Source organism: Neopsephotus bourkii, unplaced genomic scaffold, assembly GCF_033783945.1.
Source record: "Neopsephotus bourkii isolate Nb327-2 ecotype Australia unplaced genomic scaffold, CSIRO-AGI_Nbou_v1 NB_955, whole genome shotgun sequence".
Taxonomy (NCBI): domain Eukaryota; kingdom Metazoa; phylum Chordata; class Aves; order Psittaciformes; family Psittacidae; genus Neopsephotus; species Neopsephotus bourkii.
Genome location: NW_026901449.1, coordinates 125,520 through 146,674, shown reverse-complemented (window position 1 = coordinate 146,674; position 21,155 = coordinate 125,520). Strand labels below are relative to the sequence as shown.

Genomic DNA, 21,155 nt, shown 5'->3' with positions numbered 1-21,155 from the left:
AGCTGTAAACCTGACACTGTCAAGTACACTATTGCCACCAGTCCCCTCAGCAGAGCCCTGCTTTTCAGTTGCTTCGTGAGTTCTTACGACTTTCGAGTTCTTGTGACTTTCATAAGCAATGTACCAAATTCTTTCCAACTCAAACTTCTCACTGCATTAAATTCCCCTTTGTTGAGATGCTGAATTCTCATCTGCCCTTTTCTTGTTCTACCTCCTCTTTCACACTCTACTGGCCTGTACCTAGTGGGGGCATTTCGCTCTACATGAGCATAAAAGCCAATTTCCCACAGTTCTTGTTTTTAAAAACTCTGTTCTGCCCCAAAGAAGTGTCAGTGCACAGTAATTTGACTATATTTAAAGCAGGAAAGTTCCTCTTTCACTCTGAAACCACTGTTTTGCTCACACTGAATCTGGGACGTTCAGCAAACATTTCTTATGACCTGCTTTCCATTTGACTTGCCCAACCTGTGTGACCTTGGCTGCTCAGTCTTGCTTTTGTTGAGGGAAGATAGCACCAGATCACCCATTTTAGCAACGCTCCTCTCTCCGTAATGGCCTGTGATTTGTACCTTTTGATTTTCACAGTGCTCACCGGCCTGAGCTGCGAAGCACCCAGCACTGCTGAGAAGATGTGTGTGGAGGTGAGTGAGAGCCGCCGGTCCCCCCAGAGATGCAGGAGCTGTGTACGATCTCTGGTGCATGCCTGCCTGCTGACGTTAGGCTGTTTTCACTTCCCAGGGGGTTTCTCTCAGGGGGATCTGAGGGCCTTTATCAGAGAAATAAGGCAGGTGTCTTGAGATGTGCTGAGGGACATCGGTCACTGTTCTCCTCCTCACACCTGCACATTTGTGCATCCTCATGCTCTCTCCTACTGCTGCCAGGGACTTTGGGAGCCCAGCACCATACTTCACCTCTCAGGGATCTCTAAGGATGATAAGGTTTCACAGGGGTGTTTAGTGGCTGTTAGAGCTAGGCAGAGGACAAATACAAGGATTTTGCCTCTTCTGCTGCATTCTCCGTACAGGAATTTGTACACAGTGGTGATTGTGTGTCTATTTGCTATTTGGTCAATGTGTGATACCACACAAGGGTAGTAAGTACCAGGATTTTTCAAGGGCATGAAAAAAGGCTGACACATAAATAGTGTTGTGGGTTGATTTTTTTCTTTTCTGTGTTGGAGACAAGGGGAAAAAAAAAAAAAAAAGACAAGGATTTTGATGCATGGAAGAGGCACCATGGAGATCCAGCCCTTCACAGTGCACATATGGGGCTAATAGCAAATTCCTTACTGAATTAAATGTACAAATCCCCAAGTGCTTGGAGTTGCACAGTGGGATACCTTAGAGGATGGCTGTTCCTCAGCTGTTCGTGAGAGCCACTCCATGCCCTGAAGCATATGGCAAGAGCTCACTTACTCACTGCTTTATTTGAATGGTTAAACATTGGCACTGTTCTCATTTACAGTGACAGCTATATACTTTTTGTCTTCCTGAACCATGCACCACAGCAGTGAGCTCCATGAGCTCTTCTTTGTTTATCAAACCACTTTTATAAACCTTTATAACTTTTATAAAACCACTAGCGTTTCTAAGTCTGTATTTTGCTGTTTATTTTAGTAGTTACCAGCACTGTATTATTTCAGTTGTTCTAGGCTGGACCTGACATATAGAATCACATTCCACAGGTTGGAAGGTACCTCTGGAAATCACCTGGTCCAACCCCCCATGCCAAGGCAGGGCCACCTAAAGCAGGTTACACAGGAACACATCCAGGCGGGTTTTGAATGTCTCCAGAGAGGGAGACTCCACAACCTCCCTGGGTAGCCTGTTCCAGTGCTCTGCAACCTGCAATGTAAAGAAGTTCTTCCTTGTGCTAAGGTGAAGATTCTTGTGGTTTAGTTTTCAGCCCCTGTGCTATGGTCACATGCTGTTACAGCAGGTACTGGGCTGGTTTTCTGTCCCCAGGTCATGCCAAGCACCTGCTATAGGGGCTTAGCTGTGAGCAGACCTGGCTTGTCCCTCCCTGCAGATGCAGTCCTGGGGTCTGAGCTCCAGCAGTGACACGGGTGGGCCAAGGAGCCACACACCCCACCCAGTGGAGCATTTCGTTGTGAAAGTCTCTTTCCACTTCCTCCCAGCTTCACCACACTGCTACCGCATCCCTCTGTTCTGCCCGCCAGGCTGCTCTGGCTGCAGCAGCACAGGGACATGGCACTTCCCCAGCACTCTCCAGCTACACCATTTGTGCGTCAGAGGAAAGGAAGAAAGTGTTCACCCTATACAGCTTGTGGCTTGCAAGAAATACTTCTGCTATACCCCTCCAGCGAGGCCATCCAGCTCAGTCAGTGTCCACCTGTTTCACCTGAGCCACAGGCATGGTTTGCTCTCAAACACAGTCCCATGTGAATGGAAAGACATGAACTCCATGCACTGGTCCACATGCACCTCCACAAAACCCCAGTGGGCCACAGCGCACACACCTGCACTGTTCCCTACTCAACATGGACTCCATGCTCCAGTGCGTTTCTCTTCAGACAACCCACTGCCCCCTGTGCTTGCCTTACTCCAGCTAATAGAATAGCTTTGAGTCCAATTAAAACAGTCAGACTGACCAGCTGTCTGCAATACGTGCATTTTCTTCCCTACAAGCAGAACATCTCTGAGCTTTCTGGCAGGATATTGCCATAGCTGCGGCTCCCGTGCGGCCACAGGGACCCTGCCCCTCACAGGCCACCCACTTTCCTTCTGGGAGCAGGGCTGGGTGAGGAGGAGGCTGACATGATGCTGGCTGTGCCTTCACTACCATCACAGGTTGGCAGGGGATGAATGTGATGCTCTGAGCATTTCCATTGCCTTGAGCAGCACAGCAGGCTGTGTCAGGGTGACTCTTCCCTCCGTGCTTGACTGACCTTCATGCAGGCACCAGGCAAAGGCAGGTCAGACACCTTTAATGGTTGTCCCTGGTATCCACAGAGTGGATTTCTCTATAGAAGAGATTGATTTATTTGCAGTTAAGCTGAAAAGCCTTCACAGAAATTTTAAAGGCTATCTTTGTCTAGCCTGAGCTAAGCCTTCCCACTGTGCTCTTACTGCGGGGTGTAACTGCAGTTCAGATCCAATTTGGAAATTTTCCTTCCAGAAACATTTTCAATCCTGCTCTTTTTTTTACATCCTCTCTTCAAGGTTTTCTCAAGACTTCTCTTAGAATAAACTTTGTTACCAGATTAATGAAATTCAGAATTTAAAAGTACCTTGCAGGGATTCTTTCTCTGGGATAATTCATCCAGAAAAGTAAACAGTCCTCACATCACAGTATCACAGTATCACAGTAGGTTAGAGATTGGAAGGGACCTCAAAAGGTCATCTCGTCCAATCCCCCTGCCGGAGCAGGAACACCTAGATAAGGTTACACAGGAACGTGTCCAGGCGGGTTTTGAATGTCTCCAAAGAAGGAGATTCCACAACCTCCCTGGGCAGCCTGTTCCAGTGTTCCGTCACCCTCACTGAGAAGAAGTTTCTTCTCAGGTTTAAGTGGAACCTCTTGTGCTCCAATTTGTACCCATTACCCCTTGTCCTTTCATTGTTTGCCACTGAGAAGAGCCTGGCTCCATCCTCGTGACACTCCCCCTTTATATATTTATATACACTAATAAGGTCACCCCTCAATCTCCTCTTCTCCAAACTATAGAGACGCAGCTCCCTCAGTCTTTCCTCATAAGGGAGATGCTCCACTCCCTTAATCATCTTAGTTGCCCTGCGCTGGACTCTCTCCAGCAGGTCCCTGTCCTTTTTAAACTGAGGGGCCCAGAACTGGACACAATATTCCAGATGAGGTCTCACCAGGGCAGAGTAGAGGGGAAGGAGGACCTCTCTCGACCTACTAACCACCCCCCTTCTAATACACCCCAGGATGCCATTGGCCTTCTTGGCCACAAGGGCACAGTGTCGGCTCATGGTCACCCTGCTGACTTTGATAGGAAAGTACTACAGATGAGACACACTTCAAGTTAGTACAAGACAGATTCAAGGCATTTGTTTTAAAAACACTCCACAAACCCAGGGCAGTGCATTACAAGCCTGTGCTGAGGCTCCCCAGCGCTCCGGCTGCTGTGTTCTTAAATAATTCAAAATGGTGATTGGTTTTGGTGTTTGGTTTGGGTTTTCTTCAGTGCCATATTTTCCTGTTTACATCCACAGTGTGCACTTCTTCAGTTTCACTATATAATTTTCACAGATTGCAGTAAATAAAAGCTACAACTGTGAAGGTTTAGAACTGAGGAAGATTCCTGAAGGACTGCCTGCCACAACAGAAATCCTCGACTTCAGCTTCAACGTGCTCCCTTCCCTCGAGAATTCAACCTTCTCTGTGCTGAAGTCTCTTATCCTCTTGGACTTAACAAGGTATACCAATTCCTATGCTAATCTTTTTATTCCCTTTTCTATAAAGATATGGTTCCCTAAAACCTAGAGAAAGACAAGTTTGGTCCTTGGAAATGCCCAGTATTTCCTCTTTTCCTGGAAATCAGGAAAACAGATTTTCGTTTTATTTAGTTGGATGCTTAAAACCTCGCGTCACCCTGACTTCCATAGATACCTCCTCACATCCATCATTTCAGGGCAGATTTTTCATCTCACCAGGACCCTGTATTTAAATGGGAGCTTACAAGTACCAGGCAAGCAGTACTGGAAAAAAAGAAACTTTTATCCTGGTGAAAGCAATTGCTCATGAGTTTTTACAGTTATGAAGTGCAGTTTGGGCTATCATATATATGGGGACAGCTTTACAAGATAGGCCACTGATGCTGGTTTCTTTTGTTTTCTCAAGGTGTCAGATAAATTGGGTATATGATGGTGCCTTTCACAGCAACAAGCAGCTGAAGACACTTGTGCTGACGGGAAACCTGCTCATGTTTCTGTCTGACACAGCTTTTGTTGGCCCACAGTCCCTGAAGCAGCTTGTTTTAACACAGACGGGAATAACCAGTATGTCCTTTATTCCAATGACGAACCTGGACAGCTTAGATACACTCATCTTGGGCAATAACCACATCTCCTCGCTGCAACTTCCTCCTAACTTCCCTACTCAAAACCTCAAATACCTTGACTTTCAAATGAACAACATAAAAACAATCACAGCAGCAGATGTCTCTCTTCTGCAGAAGACCAGCAATATAACACTCATCTTCAAAGGCAATGACATTACATACATTGAACCTGGAGCTTTCCAGTCCCATTTCTACAGTTTGGACTTTGGGGGCTGTGCTGACATCCCTGGAATCCTAGCGGGGCTACGGAATTCCACAGGCCAGACCCTTTGGCTGGGAACGTTTCACGGTATGCAAAAGGAGTCCTTCATAACCCCAGATGTTTTACAAGGCCTCTGTAGTATCTCTGTCAAAGATCTCTATCTGCAGCTACGGCACTTCAAGAACCTGAACGCCGACACGTTTCATTGCTTGACCACGCTCCGCAAGCTGGATCTAACTGAAACCCACATCAACAAGTTGCCTGCTGGCATCAGTGGCATGAGCTCACTAGAAGAGTTAGTTCTGAACGCAAACTCCTTTGAGCATCTCTGCAACATCACCTCTGCCTCCTTCCCCTCCCTTACCCACCTCCACATCAAGGGGAACTTGGCGCTCCTGCAACTGGGCTCTGGCTGTTTGGAAAAGTTGGCAAAGCTTCAGCATCTTGACTTAAGTAAGAGTTATATCGAAAGCTTTGACTGCTGTAGGGAAGCACTGAGCGGTTTGAGCAGTCTTCGGCAACTGAATCTGAGCCACAACATCAAGCTGCACCTCCACGATGTGTTCATGAAAGACAGTGCTAGCCTGGAGCTGCTGGACCTTGCTTCCACTCCTCTTCATATCAACACTTCACAGGGCCCTTTCCGAAATCTGCATCTCTTGCAAGTGCTGAATCTTTCCTTCTCCCACATTAATACTAGCATTCAGCATCTCTTTCAAGGCCTGGAAAGCCTCATATTCTTAGACCTTAGTCAAAATAACTTTGAGTTGGGGATCGTGCAAAATGACAAACTGTTCCAAGAGGTACCCAATTTAGAGGTGCTAATTTTATCATCCTGTGAACTGACAGCAATAGGTAACCAAGCATTTCACAGTCTCAAAAAGTTACAGCATGTTGATCTGAGCCACAATAAACTTGCTGCATTCAGCACAGATGCATTTTTGAGCCTCAAGAACATCTATCTTAATTTTGCACACAACAGAATCCACATCGTACCACATGACAAGCTAGCACCCCTAGCTGGCCACTGCATCATCAATTTAAGTTACAACCCTCTGAACTGTACCTGCTCCAATATCGATTTAATCACCTGGTACAAGCAGAATCTGGATAAAATTGAGGACCCTAAAGAAACAAGATGCTCTGAACCCAAATGGCAGTCTGGGGCTCAGCTGGCCACTGTTTCACTCTCCTGTGGGATCACCACAGGAGGAATCATTGCAGTTGTCCTGGCTCTTTTATTCTGTGCTGTCATCCTCCTTTGGGGTGCTCGCTATTTCCAGAAAAATTACCAGAAAATATAAGTGTACGATGGAGACACAGAAGCGTCTACAGCAACTGTATGAAGATGAAAAATAACTTCCTGGTTTTGTGACATGTATTTTCTTAACTTTTGTAATACGCTGTCCATTTGTATTATAATTAAAAAAAAATAATGAAAGAATTATTGAGAGATGGAAAAATAAACTATGACCTAAGCCTTGAACATGAGTAACTTGTCTGAAATCCCAGTTCAACTCAGTGTTAGCCCTGGTGCCCCAGCTACTACAGTTAATGCATTTGTAAAGGGAAGATCCAATGATTAAAAAAAGAAAACCAAACTCCCACCACCACTCCCACAGACAAAACCCAAACCTAAACCAACCAAACACCCACCTCTATCAAATGCCCTTGAAAATCAGTGCTGTTTAAGAGGTGGGTCTGTTAAAAGGAAAAACATCTTTCTGGGAAGAACAGGCACAACATTCATAGTCACTTAAGATCCGCTCCTGTAAGACTGGTAGAGCCTTTATCATTATGAGGGAAAAATGGGCAGCCCTTCATCAGGGTACTCAGATTAGGGAGCCTGCAAAGTATTTTTGATCCTTAGCTCCCAGACATTAAACCTCAGCCCATCTCTCACCCAGGACAGGCCCTGCTCCTGTACTATTTCCTAGACCCCATAGTAAGCAGGGCCCAGCAGCGATTTCATCTCTAACCATAAAATTCGCAGATTTGATCAAGAATCCATGGGTGCTTGGCACCATGCTTTGCTTGCACAGGGCAAAAACCCAACATCAACAGCTATGAGGCTTTCCTGTGCCAGCCTGAACTGCTTCCTCTGGAAGGAGTAAAGTAGAGAAAACCAGAGACTGCAAAGGGGGGTGGTGCAGTGGCAGCAGCAACCTCATCCCACCGGTGCTCCTGGTACTAACAGCTATCCCATGTTGCATGCGTCCCTGGAGAGAAATTGGAGTCTCTTTGCTCCAGTGGGATATGCAACAGCCAGACAGAAAAAAAACAACCAACACTTATTATTTACATTTACTGAACAATCAAATCCCTTTTTCTGACATATGTGAATAAACCCAGTGGCAAGACAGAATATGTGCATTTGACCAAGGGTGTGCCTGCTCATCTGCCTTGTGTTACCATACCATGATTTATGGCACTAGTGCTTTAATAACAGGCTAACCCTCATGTACAGACACAACCTTGTCAGAGAGTATGAACCTTCTGTCTCCACAACAGAGGATGCACCATGTGGAGACTTGCCCTGCCATGCAAAGGCTCTCCAGTGTGTCACCAAGATGTGGAAGGTGCGCCCCCTCTCAACACTTCCCATGCAGGACTCCACATTCAGCTTCAGCCCCAAAGGCATTTCCTCAACATTTTCCTCCCTAACATGCTGATGAGCTAAGATTTCGAAGATCCCTGCTGAACTAGAAAGCTTTTGCTCATTTCTGAAGATATGGCTGCCAAAATCCCTGCCTGGTCTTCTCAAGGAAGAAATACCTTTCTTACTTGAAAAGCCACTATTACTGATCAAACACAACAGGATTCTTACAGCTTTCAGATGCTTTCACATCATGTATGTTGCCTGCCTTACCCCACAGCTTTTCCTCCTCCTGCCTTTATAGCCGCATGCTGCCCAAGAGCACGCAGGGGGGAGATGTCTAATGCTTCTCTAGTTGTCTATAAGCGTTCACGGATTAGGGGTACCAAGACGTTGTCTCTGCTCACAACTCTCTGACTGCTGATCCCTGTATTCCCTGTTTCTGCAGCCACTGACATGCTCTGTACATAAACCTCCCCCTGAGCCCATCCCCAGGAGCTGTGCTCACACTGCCCAGCCACAGAACACCGAAGCTGTGAAGGCTGCCTGTGCAGGATGTGCCTTTCAGGAAGGACTGCTCTAAAGGAGAGACTGTCACCCAGCAAACCATGCTGTTTGAGGAGAGGAATCCCAGGTTTGTCCTTGGGAACAAGTCAGCCCAGGGTTCAAGGCACGTTTTTCCCTCCCACTGCAAATTCAACTAGTTAAATGAGCAAGCTCTAATAACTGTGTTATCTAACAATTCAGCATGAATGGCAGTTGTGAGAGACTGACCTGAAATTAGACTCCACTGTCCATTGTCTCACAGATTGGTATGAGAAGCTGAGATGGAATTCCACCTTTTGTCTCAGAGATGGGTGGGAGGAGTTAAGACTCCAATATCCACTGCCTGAGAGTTGAGTGGGAAAGAGCTAAGACTCCTCCATATATTACCTCAAGGATTGGTGTGAGAAATTGCTGCCTATTATCCCAATAATTGCTGCAGACACCTGTGTGTGTAGACATGTGCAGTTGAAGAGCCGGCTGCAAGGCCAGCAAAACTGGTCCACCAGAAACATGGAATATGTGACATTAAGAGCAGAGGTATTCCCCCTAACCCATCATAAAAGGGGGAAAAGGTAATCACAAAAGGAGTCATCGCCATGAGGATGACTCCAGGAGGACACCTCTGTAAGGATACTCTCCACTGATGACTACTACAGACCCTGAGGGACATTTTCCAAGAGACAGTGCCATGAGGACAACTCCATCAGGACACCTCCAGGGGTACCTTCAAGGGGATGACTCCAGAAGGACACCTCCATGAGGACACCCCCCTCCAATGACTATGACTGACTTCTGGGGGACACTGCTCTGATACTGACTACAAACCCGGGAGAACTCCCACCACTGGCGACGAAGACAGCGGATCCCCGGGACACCACTGGACCCACAGTGGTGACTCTCTCTCTGCACCCCAAATACTTGCTTCATTTCCATCCTTTTTCCAATCTGTCCTGCCTCTATCCCCTTTATTACAATAATGTCCCCTTTTTTATAATAGTTGTCTTTCCATAAGAAATCAACGGATCGACTACGTTACTTGTCCTTGTTTGTGTCTCAATTTCACTCTTGGGATCACAAATTGAAATAGGGTCTGGCACAGGGTTTTTTTCCCAATCAGATCTTGACACCAGTGTGTGCACCATCCAAGAGAGACCTGCTTATTCCACTGTCTCCTTAAATTTGTGGGTTCAGAAACATGATAGACAAATACTGAAGTTAAAAGGGAGCATGGTGCAGTTCATAGCTTGGGACAGGCACCAAAAATTACTGCGAGTATCAGACAGCAGCTGTGGGAGATCCACAAATATCAGCAACTTGGGGGAAAAACTGCACATACAGGTGATGCTTTCTCATATACCTCTCCATTTGGAGAGAAGAAACCAGGATTTAACCACCACCAATTTCCGGAATGGTGCCCAGTATCATGATGTGAACTCGTGTAGACTTCAGTTTCCTAAAACTCAAGAGATGGCTGAAAAGGTGGAACAGTGAATGTGTTCCTATGCAATATGTATTTACACACAGGGTATTAAGTAGACTTCCCTGTGACCCTTCTGTTTCCTTCTACACAACATTTGAGGACCATTTCTTCATCTTATTTCTCTTAGATTTTCTTTACAGTGTCATTTCTGCGTTCTTATTTGCCTACAAAATGTCATTCCTAGGACACCGTGCAAACACTGCTCAACAGCATACACTGTATGCTTCAGGATACACAAAATCCTGAACACAGGTATTGATTATTCTGAAGTAAAAATTATATATGGCTATAATACACCAAAACCATCCAGGTTGTATTTTAAAACGTCTTGAAGTATCTAAAGATTTAGTCTCCTGGGATTACATGGTGAGCATGTAAACGGAAAGAGAAGTAAAGCTCTTATTCTTCATAGAATTTGTTTATCCCATCAAGCTCTGGTCTGATGCAGTCCTTGGTTTTTAGTCAAGCCTTTTATCTCTAGTGTTTTCAGATACAGCTGGGGAGTCAGCACACAGAACAAGGGAATTGCCTGAAGTGAGTGGTGCCTGACAGGATTGAACTCATCACCATGCTGGCTCCTGGACTGCAGATGTCATTGAAGTCACCCTACAGCATGAAACTGCCAAGGAAAATTTGTTACCTGTACTTACACACAGAAGAAACTTGAGCAGATCTTGGCTAATGAGACACATCAGAGAGCACTTATTTCAACTGGAGAAATCAAGACTCAAAGCAAAGTTCTTTATTCCTCAACTGAGTTTAAACAAGATACTATTAGTTAGAGTCAATTCAATTTTTTAAAGATGACTTAACTCTGGACAGGAAGGTTGAAGAGGCCAATTTCTAAGTCTGTTGACTTGGAAAAAAAAAAAGAATCCTGATGTTGATGATGCGCTTTTTAAGAACTTTCTTATTCCCTGGTCTTGCCTGTACCTGGAAAAAGAGCAGGCAAGATCCCTTCCTGACCACTCACTCACACCACACCTTCTCATCTGGTGAATACTACAGAAATTCTCCCCCAGCAGCAGATGACATCCTTCTCCAGCAAATCCCTCAAACATCCTCTTCCCCCTGTATTTAATTCACACCTACATTTTGAAGAGCTTACTGTGTACTAGAACTTACCTACATTAAGTCTTCTTACTCTACAGCCTTTTCTACACTTCCTGATGCTCTCAACAATTTGCAGCTTGAACCACAACCCCTAGCATTGCTTCCTACCCTCAGGTCATTCAAACCCATCCTTGGCCAACGTCTGGGAGTTTGAGCTGGTCAGTGCTATCAAAATACTACAGATACAGTCAGCGGAAAAAAAAAAATACATAAAAATCACAAGCCATGAACTGGACCATTTGCCCATATACCCTCCAGTATCTTCACAACCTATGATTTATTCTGTCTGAGCTACTATCTGAATCCAAGCTTGACATCCTTGCTAAGTCTTGAAAACTATGTAAGAGGAAAAAACGGAGTTCTAAGGGAGCATTGCATACTGGGAGTTCAGTGCTGAAAAGGAGTGCTCACATTTGCCTTTCAGACCATGAAACCATTCCCATTCCAGGTGAGGTGCCGTCTCTTCTTACAACAGTAGATGTGAGGATGACAGGCCACGCCAGACAGTACCAGTAAACTTTCTCTCCTGACTTCTTCCTCAACACAAACCCCTTACACCACCCCTTTCCTCTGGCCACAAACAGTATGGAGACTCATTCAGGGCACACAGGTTTCTATGCCTCCCTAGACAAAGGTGTTTGCTGCTGTTCACAGCCAGGGATGGCACAGCAAACCAGTTCTTAACTCTGGTCATTTCACATCCTCTGGGCTGCCTTCCCCATTGCTGCTCTCCCCTCCTAGACTCATCATACCCCTTTGCAGTGCACCAGTTTCACAGACTATCTGCCTTCTGCTAGGTTGCAGCAAGTTGGAAAGCTTGAGGGTGACCTGCAGCTTCCCCTCGCCTACTGCTTTCAGATAGAAAGCAAAGCAGCAAAAGTGATGCTGTAACACTACTGCAAGAGTTTTGTACAGGGGAAAACACATAGTAAACAATGCAATAGCAAAATGTGAACAAAACTAAATCCCTGCCAGGCAGCTATGCAGAGCTACCAGCAATGGAATAGCGAATATATATGTATTTTAATAGACACTGCTCCTATTGTAATGGATGATACACATTATGGAAGAAAGATTTAAATGTCACATTACAGGCTGCCAACATTGTCAGGGTATGCCTTCCAGAATAGCCATGTGCCTACATATGAACAGCACATCAGCAGTTTCAGCCACTGAGACAAGATACTCAGCTATGCAGCCCTCCTCTGTCTTCAGACTGAAATGCATTTCCTCATGCAAAATCCTTGGCAGCATGTACTTTAAGGGGCGCACTGAACCACCCCCAGAGGAGAGGATACAAAACTGTCCACCTCCAAGCACGGCAGAGATGTGTCCTAAGTTACAGGAATGAAAACAGTTCAAGGAGAAATGCTAACATAACAGCGTTTCATGCTGAATTTTTATTTCAATGTTATCCAACTGCATAAGTATAAATAATCGTGTTCAATATATAACAATTATGACATCCATAAGGAGTTTCTTAGAGAAAATAAGACTGCAAACACTTTATTGCACAGACCCTAACAAAATTTTTTTTTTATATTTTTTTTATGCTGAGGAATCTACAGCAGGAAGTCTACAAAAGAACACATCAGAACTACAATCACATAAAGACTGACCAAGTAGAACACAGGCAGGAGGATCTCTAATAGCTCACTGATAAGGTAAACACCAACAAACAGGTACTACATAACACAAGCTTAAGCACTGCTACACTTCCAAAATGCAAAGAACTTAGTTGTCAGAAGTGATGATGAGCTATACAAAATATACATAAAGGTTACTGTAAACAAAAAGCTAGATGTACTTTAAAGGAAACAAAAGGATAGCTGAAAATGGTAAGACTGTAAACTAAGAAATACCTTCCAGACAGAAATGTTATTTTGAAGTGCATTAGCATTTATTTGCAGTAACTGCCAAAGCACAGATGAACTGTAAATGTTGAGACCATTTTATCTTTAAAACTGCCCAAGAAACATTATCCATTGTTCACTAGCTCCTCTGCGAATGCATCAAAGGCAGTATGAATGTACTAGTGCCACATGAAAAATCAGAAGGACTTGTTTGTGATATTATCTTTCCATGAGAGGTTTGCTGTAATCTAACCAACTAATCAGTATAATAGAGTTTTCACCAGAGGGAAATTAATTCTGCACACTGTCAGCTGTCATACAAACCTCCAATTCAAGATTACACTGTGATTTTAGGAATAATTTTCTAGCTTTTGAGACAGAAAGACAATCCATAAGCCCTGACAAAACAGGAAGGGCCTAGGTCTACTGTGGGCACATAGAACAGACATAACCAAACCCACCATTCTACTGATCCCAATCATTAAAAAACATGCATCTGCAAGGGCACTTTGTAGTGCTTCTGTTTCAGATTTTACCTTTCATCCTTCAAAACAAACTAAACACCTCCATGCTAAAATGATTAAAGTCTACATGTTCCACAGTATACAAAATTTAAATAAGGCTTAGCAAAAGTAAAAAGACAGTCACATTCTAGCACCAAATAGCTCCAACAGGTTCGTTACAAAATGCTTCTTTTATAATTACAGTATTTTTTTTGCATACAAATAAAAAGATTATTGTATGAAACGCATGGAGCTACTCAATGCGTTTAGAAATGAATGTGAAACCCAGAATCACCTGCTAAAAATAGCAAGTCTACAACATAAGGCCCCAGCTATGTATCAAAATGTATCAGATGTCCTGAACATTTTTAAGATGTTAAACAGCTTTTTTTCCTTTTTACCTTGTCGTAAAACAGAAAAAAAGCTAAACTGTATGAAGCTAACTATGCAGACCTATATGCCATGATAAATATACTAAACCAGGGATGAACATTAGTACTGCAAGTCATGTGCTTATACTTGTGCCTCACACTGCAAGGGTCTGAATTCAAAAAAGCTCAGGGAACTCAAGAGAGAACTGCAGCAAAAACAAAGCACACAGCATGTGCTTCAGTCTCAGCCTTGATGTGAAGGTCACTCAACACACTCCCAACAGACAAGATGAGAACCACCATTTCACCAGAGAACACAACTCTGGCTGGGATGCCTTCATAACCAAGTGGTCCTCCTGCAGCTTTAATAACACCTACTCTTAAGAGACAAGCTTTGTGCAGTAGAGATGTGGTCAGGTCTTGTGTTAGACCTGGTGAATCAGTCAACCAGGTACAGTACTATCAAAATTAGATTATTAAAAATACATGTAAAAATTCACAATAAGTCACTGTATTTATTCTCCACTAGTAATTTTTTAACCTCTAGCTAGGATTTCAGCAAGTAAAAATTTGGCCTGTTTTTGTTTTCCAGTCAGACCAATGCTTGTGCATGTCTGTGCCAGATCAGAGTTTCAATAATTTGGTTTTAGATTTGAGCATGGCAAATAAGTGGCAAAGCAACTATCATAAAAAGGGAAGAGTAAACAATGCAATCAGCAGCAAAGTATATATGCTACATTCAAACCCCAAACACATTGCTAGGTATTTACAGAGGAGATCTTTTCTTCAACAGCTCTCAGCTGTAAAGGTATTCTTGTACAAATACTATATGGTAACAGTTTTACCGGTTACAATTGGGAAGGCATTTCGAAAAAAAAAAAAGAAGAAAAAGAAAAAAAGAAGAGTCCTGTTTTTATATATCCCCTTATTCTCGCTCTTCAGTGACATGAAAGCTTCGCAGAACAAAGACAAGACACAGTGCTGGTTTAAAGGCAGTCTAATATGTTGACATTAGTTCAGCAAGTCTTGAATTCACACCGGCCAGGTCTTACAGTTAACAGGATTTTTTGTGAGGACTGCTCCGTGGAGCCTCCTTTCCTCGCCGCTGCCGAGCTGAATCTCTGTCGTCAGAAAGTGCGTTAGGGCGGTCAGGTATGGTTGCTGATCTGGACAGATCTTTACCTACATTCTGTTTTCTTGAAGCAGACTGCTGAGTCTGAACAGCGTCTTTTCCCTTTACATCCCCAGTGTTAACAAAAGAAGACTTTTCTTGACTTCCAGGCTTTCCCCCAAGGTTTGAAGCAGCGTGGTGGGCTTCTGCTACAACAGAAACACTGTGCAAGGCCACCAGTGAAATGCTTTTAGTCATTTCTGCCTTACCGCTTCCTGCAGAAGAGGTGCCTTTCTTATTTAGTTCCTTGCAGGCTGCAGGAAGCTCAGGTGAACCTGCTTTAACCTTTGTAAAAGATGCGTCACTCTTCGCTGAAGATAAAACAGAAACTTCTTGTCTACATTCAGAGAAATTGGCTGAACAAGTCAGCGGCTTTCCTGATGTTGCAGCCACACGACAAGAACTCTGCCCACTGGCAGCTGAGGTTGTGATCTGCTTGTTTGCATTCTCTGGCTGTTTTTGACTAACTTGTCCCCTCCCTTTTGAATCTTGAGAGTTTTTGCTACGTGCAGTTGTCTTTTCTCCTCCTTTCTCTCTGACATCACAGCTCATGAGGCAAAGGGTAGGCTCTACTTTCCCACTGTCAAGCTGAACATAAAGTGCATCAGTGCGTATTTTTCCTTCAGGTCTTTTGTCTGCAGAGATCATCTGAGCACTAGGACTCCTGTCTGTCTGTTCGCTCAGCAAGGGAGGGTCTTTCACAGTGGAAAACTTTGGAGACATGGTTTGTTTTTCACTGAGGTGAAGTTGCTTTTGATCAGCATATCCTCCCAAGCCTCCTGGCTCTTGCCTCTGCACCTGCTTAGAACTCTCTGGGCCTGCTGATATGGGGTCAACAGTAGAAGATTTGGGTTTGGTGTCAGGAGTGATGCTGCTCATCTGGAGGGTGGCTACCGAGCCATGCTCCAAACTCATAGGCCTTTCAGCCTGCCCATGTTCAGTGGTCATCTTTTTCACAGAGTCCAAAACAGAAGAAAGGGGATCTAGCACATTTTTACTGGCATGTTTCCCATCTTCCCGGGAGCTAGTAGACACCTGAATAGTAGTTTCTTTTTCTTTTATGGTTGGAGTGAATGATTTTTGTGACAGTGTCTGTTTATCCAAGTACTTAGCCTTAGAGGAACTTGTATCAGAGGCTGGTCTGTGTTTATTACTGCTGCTTTCCACATATGTGGCAGCAGGCTTCATGTGTTCTTGAACACCTACATGAACATCTACAGCACATTTTCTGCTCACAGCGTCTCTCACAGAAGGGGAGCTTGAAGTGCTAAGCTGCTGCTGAGGAACTTGGCTGGACTGCTCTTTCTCAGTAGTATGAAGTCTTACATCAGTGAGCTGTTTCTGATCTTTTGTTCCTAAATCTTTTGCATTGTCTTTCTGCACAGAGGAAACTGATGCAGACTTTTCATTTTTCGGACCACAATCCATTGATGGTTGCACAGGCCGTTCGGATGAAAGAGCTTCAATCTTTGACTCTGCAGTAATTTTCTTAGACTCAACGAGAACTTTCTGCTTGGTTATATCCTTTTCCATGAAACTACTAGCAACACTGCTGTCATCTGCACCTTGCTGTTTCAGTGACTCTCTGCCATCCTTAGGTTGGGCCTTGGGGCCAGCTGCCTGCATTTTTCCTTGCATCTGAGGTGGAATGGCAAAATCAGCGCAATTTTTTTCACTGCTTTTCAAGTAGCTCGTTATCAGGACATCTGAGACAGACACCTTCAGAGATGACTCTCTGATCACCTCCACCTTTGCAGAAATAGGCTCGCAACTTCTCCGGGCCACCGGCTGTTTGGCTGGCAACTCCTTTTGCACTTGCTTCTCTTTTCCTACAGCTTTTTCAGGAGTGCTTTGGACAGCAGAAAGTTTGGGGTATGTTTGAGTAGTTTTAATGCTCTGACTTTGAGTAACACATGACTTCACCTCTGTTGAACTGTCCTTCTGCTTTGAAGGGGAGATGTCTTTCTTTTGAACAGTGTCAGTAACAGAAATATTGCCTTTAGTAGCTGGACTAGAAACCTTTTTCTCTGTCAGTACTTCTGCAGCCACAGGGGTGAGTGGCAAATTTGGAGAACTCTTGCTTGTTTGCATAATCTGAGGCTCTGATACACTGACTTTGCCAGACTTTGAATAGCTTAACAACTGCTCTTTCTGACAGGCCAGTTCTGCCTTCCCACCGCTCCCTTGTGGTGCTGGGGGTTTAGGAGATCCCCCATCACCGCTGGTGCTCTGTCCTTCTGGCAAAATGCACAAAGGCAGTTCAGTCTTTGAAGGCTGTGGCCCAGAAAGTAAGGCAATGTCTAGTGTGCCTTCTATTGGCTTCAAACAGGAAACAGACCTCCCATCAAGTTTATATTCTGAGGGACTTTTTCTGACAGGCGTCTCAGTGGAAATAAGGGCTGACTTTTCCACACTCGCATCTCCTCGGCCATTCAAGGTTTTGAGAGGAACAAAAGAAACGGAGCTAATCTGAGCATCATGTGAACTGCCAATAAAAGCTCTACCATCAGCAACTGCAGTGGAGTCCTGCTGTACGTTTATGGGTCTTCCTGTATTAAGTTGAAGGCATTCATGAACGTTTGATGTTAATTTAGGTTTTAGCATGGGACAGACACTGTCATCTTTTTCTTCAATGGACACTTTCTTTCTACGATAATCAGTATTTACAAGTTTACCATCTAATCTTTCAAATTTGACAAATTCTTTTGTTGGTACATTTTTATCTGTGTTTTCTCCCTTTCCATTTAGCATCCTGTCAGCGGATTGAGGCAGAACATCTTGCAGTGTAGATGGAGGGGAAATTCTTTTGAAGTCGCAAGAAATATAACCAAGTTCATTAGGCAAAGGCCCATGACACAGCATCTGCACATCTAATGCAGCCCCATCATTTGATCTTAAGTTTGCATTCTTTTGAAGGGTGTCTTTGAGTATGCCACCAACTGACTGGGTCTCCAAAGCAACAATTTTTGTTTCAAACTGATTTGATCTTTCTAAAACCTTCTGGAATGCTTTTTTGTCTCTTTCTTCCAGTCTTAAGGTATTGGCATTTTCTGGTTCACTGCCACATTCATGTACAGCAGCATTTGATTTTTCAGCAAAATCTTGTTTTTTCATAACTATCTTGACCTTCAACTTCTCTCTGTCTAGCTCATCAATGGATTCTTGCCTACCTAATTTTCGGGAGACGGGTCGTTTCAAGCAGCCCTGCTCTGCAGGCCTGACTCGTGTAAGTGATGGCACATCACATACATTCTCCTCTGAGCTCTGAAGAGTCACCTCCCTCTGGGACATTTCTCTATTCACTTCTTCCTGGGTCACTTCCAGACTGTGTTTTCGTGAACATAAGTGTTTCTTATCACTGCCATAAGAGGGAGCAAGTTTCTCTTCAGATTGGACTCTCTTTAATAGTGGAGATCTTGGTGGTTCTGCACTCTTTGGCCTAACAATATGCCTTACAATAGTTGGAGGAGAGTGCATTTTGCTAGGAAAAGACTGAGCTATTTTTGTGTTTCCAACTGAATGTCCTAGCAATGGTGATGGAGATCGTTGAGGGGATGTTGGCTGGGGTGTTGGAGAAGGTGTTCGTGCAAGAGGAGAGAGAGGAATGCTGCCAGCTGACTTGCGTCTTCCTGATCTGTATCTTTGCCCACCAAGCTTTGGACCCAAGCCATGAAGAGTGCTGGGTCTTGTGTGCCCTGAACCAGCTGGAGAATTGGGAGCACTTGAGCTAGGGGAGCTACTCTGGGAAGAGTTAGTACCTACAAAAAGAAGAAACAAACAGATTAGCAAGATTTTTGAATCCTGTCTAAATGCTCAGTGAGAGACAGAACTTGCACCAGTTCAAAAGGCTTATGTGCCATTTGCTCTCACAATGTTGCAAAATCTGGAAGGTTTTGAGTAACTGGACTGTAAAACCCTTATCAATCCAATTACGTTGCTGTTTATCTCTTTCCTCCTTTGTTCCTCATCCCTTTTAAATAACCACTTATTATTATTCAAATAGAATAGTTACTATTTTCTGCCACTTCAAAGCAATGATCAAGACTTTCCAAATAATTTATGTTTGTCAAAGGACCATACAACAGCAGTTAAATCTAGTACACACTAAAATAATGTCAGAAATAAAACAGGAAGAAGAAGCAGACTTTTAGGAGCCAGAAAAAAATGCGTATTTCAGAACTCAGCCTAGCTTTTCAGCAATAAATCTGCATTTATGAGTGCCCGTGCTAGTTCCATTATATAGCAACTTTTTCCTCAGTTTCATTCTTTTATCCATCAGCCTCTCCTAGGCAAGATTCTACCTTTTACCCAGATCTCAAACCGTTTATTACTCAACTTACAGCACTGGACTTGGATTTAAACCCAAGGACAAACCTAGCAGCCTTTTAGGTGCTACTATATCATGAAAAGACCTTTGATTTTGCATCAGGAATCATTTACCCTTTTCCAGACATAAACCATCTGTTTAATGATTATGCTTATCAGAACCAACTACTCTTAGCAGAGTATATAACAGATCTGGGGGGCTCACAAGTAGAATACATTTCACATCCTCTTCCTCTGCCCTCCAGTCCTTCACACTCACCAGATGGAAAGTCAATAGAGCGGCAGCTTGGGGTTGGTGACCTAGGAGATAAACTGTGGGTTGGGGATCCAGGCAAGCTCTCCCCTGATGAAAGCGATCTGTTCAGGCAGGAGAAACTTCTGCTGGTATGAAGAAGTGGAGAGGGTTGCTTGGCCAGCTTTTTAAAGAGAGATCTTCTCCTAGTATGAGAAGAGCATGGCATTAATCAGAAGATGCACAGAAGATACTATTACACCAGGCAAAACTCTTAAAAACCGACATTGCTTCCTCCTCCCATTACCCCAGAAAAGCAACTATCAAATCTATGCTTACATGAAAGCAAACAACCACAGTGCAGAGGATGATGTTTAGAATATACCCTGATTTGCCAATAGTTTGGATTGATATTGTAACTAAATCTGTACTAAAATTTACTCACTGTATTTCAGAAGAATAGTTAGCTCCTTATGAGTATAAATCTTAATTTTCTTGATTTAAGAGCCCACCAAAACTGTAGAAATATGTAGAAACTACTAGTGATGTGTATCATCAAACTAAAAATGCACATAAACTTAGCACTGGGAAGTTTAACTGAACAAGTACAAAAAGATAAACCAAATTAAGATGCAATCTCAGTTATTCACTCTTCCTCTTATCTATGGGTATGCCACACAAAATTTTTAGGGGTTATTTTAACAGACCTAACTTAGGCAAAACAGAATTGGAAGGACATGTTACAACCATAGGATCTCACAGAAGAAAGTAAAAGGATGGAGAAGACAATGGAGAGAACTCTATTAACTTTACACTTTATATTAATTGTTATGTATCTATACACATATGTAAATGGGAGACAAAGGCACTACTCACCTTTCTAAACATTCTTTCTTCTTGGTTTTCTTACTGCGTCTGACCATTCGGCTCCTGTAGCTGTTTCGCCTGGCAGGTCCTGTCTTGATTGAAGTATTTTCAAAAGGGGTTGTCATGACTGAAACTCTGTTACCACTCTGCCAAAATGGAGGAGGAATCTTTAAGTGTGAGTAATAGAGGACAATTTTGCCTTGAATTGAAGCTACACCATCAATGTGAATGCAATGAGAAAGGACTCCATCATCAAAGTTAAGAGCTGTTAGTGTACGAAGCCCTGTACAGACATTGCCAGTTCAATTTACATCAGATAAATAATGGCTGGACAACTCTTAAACTTTGCCAAATCTCCTCAACTTCCTTCATTCCAGCTTCAGGACAAAAAGAAATTCCAGTAATTGTAGCTACACAGGAGAAGACCAAGACTGCAGTTTTTAAAGCTGAAAGTGTCTACAGAAAGCTTGCCACAAAGAACAGCTGTCACTGCCCAGTGGTCCATTCACTTGCCATTCATGCCTCAGAATACCAACTGTTACAATGATGATGGAGAATTCAACAATATCAATCCCAAACAATTCTTTTGTCTTCGGGGGGGTTGGAACTAGATGATCTTAAGGTCCTTTCCAACCCTAACCATTCTATGATTCAAAAGAGATAAATATAATTGAGCTTTTTAGGACCATTTTCATGAACAGATGACTCAATAAAACAAACTGGAAATATGCATATTATGTTTTAAAAATCCATATGTCCTGCCCACCACTGTATTACACAACAGTGAACTTCTTTTCAAAGTAATTCAAATAGCCCAAATTAATTTATGATACAGCACATTCAACCATTTC

At 43.5% G+C, this 21,155-nt stretch overlaps 2 protein-coding genes across 2 annotated transcripts in view; one reads left to right on the top strand and one right to left on the bottom strand.

Moving 5' to 3' along the window:
- Positions 1-302: 302 nt before the first annotated feature.
- Positions 303-7,079, top strand: CD180 (CD180 molecule). Its single transcript, XM_061358900.1, has 3 exons — positions 303-641; positions 4,234-4,400; positions 4,825-7,079. Exons 1-3 carry the CDS (start codon positions 552-554, stop codon positions 6,548-6,550), a joined length of 1,983 nt encoding a protein of 660 aa, XP_061214884.1. The 5' UTR covers positions 303-551; the 3' UTR covers positions 6,551-7,079.
- A 5,284-nt stretch (positions 7,080-12,363) lies between these two features.
- The window catches only part of LOC133215132 (microtubule-associated serine/threonine-protein kinase 4-like), a 117,910-nt gene continuing 109,118 nt past the window's right edge, over positions 12,364-21,155 (bottom strand). Inside the window, exons 24-26 of the mRNA XM_061358899.1 lie at positions 20,314-20,450; positions 19,465-19,643; positions 12,364-18,637 (exon numbers count right to left, since the gene is read on the bottom strand). Of these exons, the coding sequence (XP_061214883.1) occupies positions 14,763-18,637; positions 19,465-19,643; positions 20,314-20,450 (4,191 nt within the window). The 3' untranslated portion in view covers positions 12,364-14,762. The remainder of the gene's footprint in view (positions 18,638-19,464; positions 19,644-20,313; positions 20,451-21,155) is intronic.

Coding starts and splice junctions, on each gene's coding strand:
- CD180 (XM_061358900.1), top strand. CDS start 552: ATGGCCTGTGATTTGTACCTTTTGATTTTCACAGTGCTCACCGGCCTG. Junction 642..4,233: donor CTGAGAAGATGTGTGTGGAG/GTGAGTGAGAGC, acceptor TAATTTTCACAG/ATTGCAGTAAATAAAAGCTA. Junction 4,401..4,824: donor ATCCTCTTGGACTTAACAAG/GTATACCAATTC, acceptor TGTTTTCTCAAG/GTGTCAGATAAATTGGGTAT.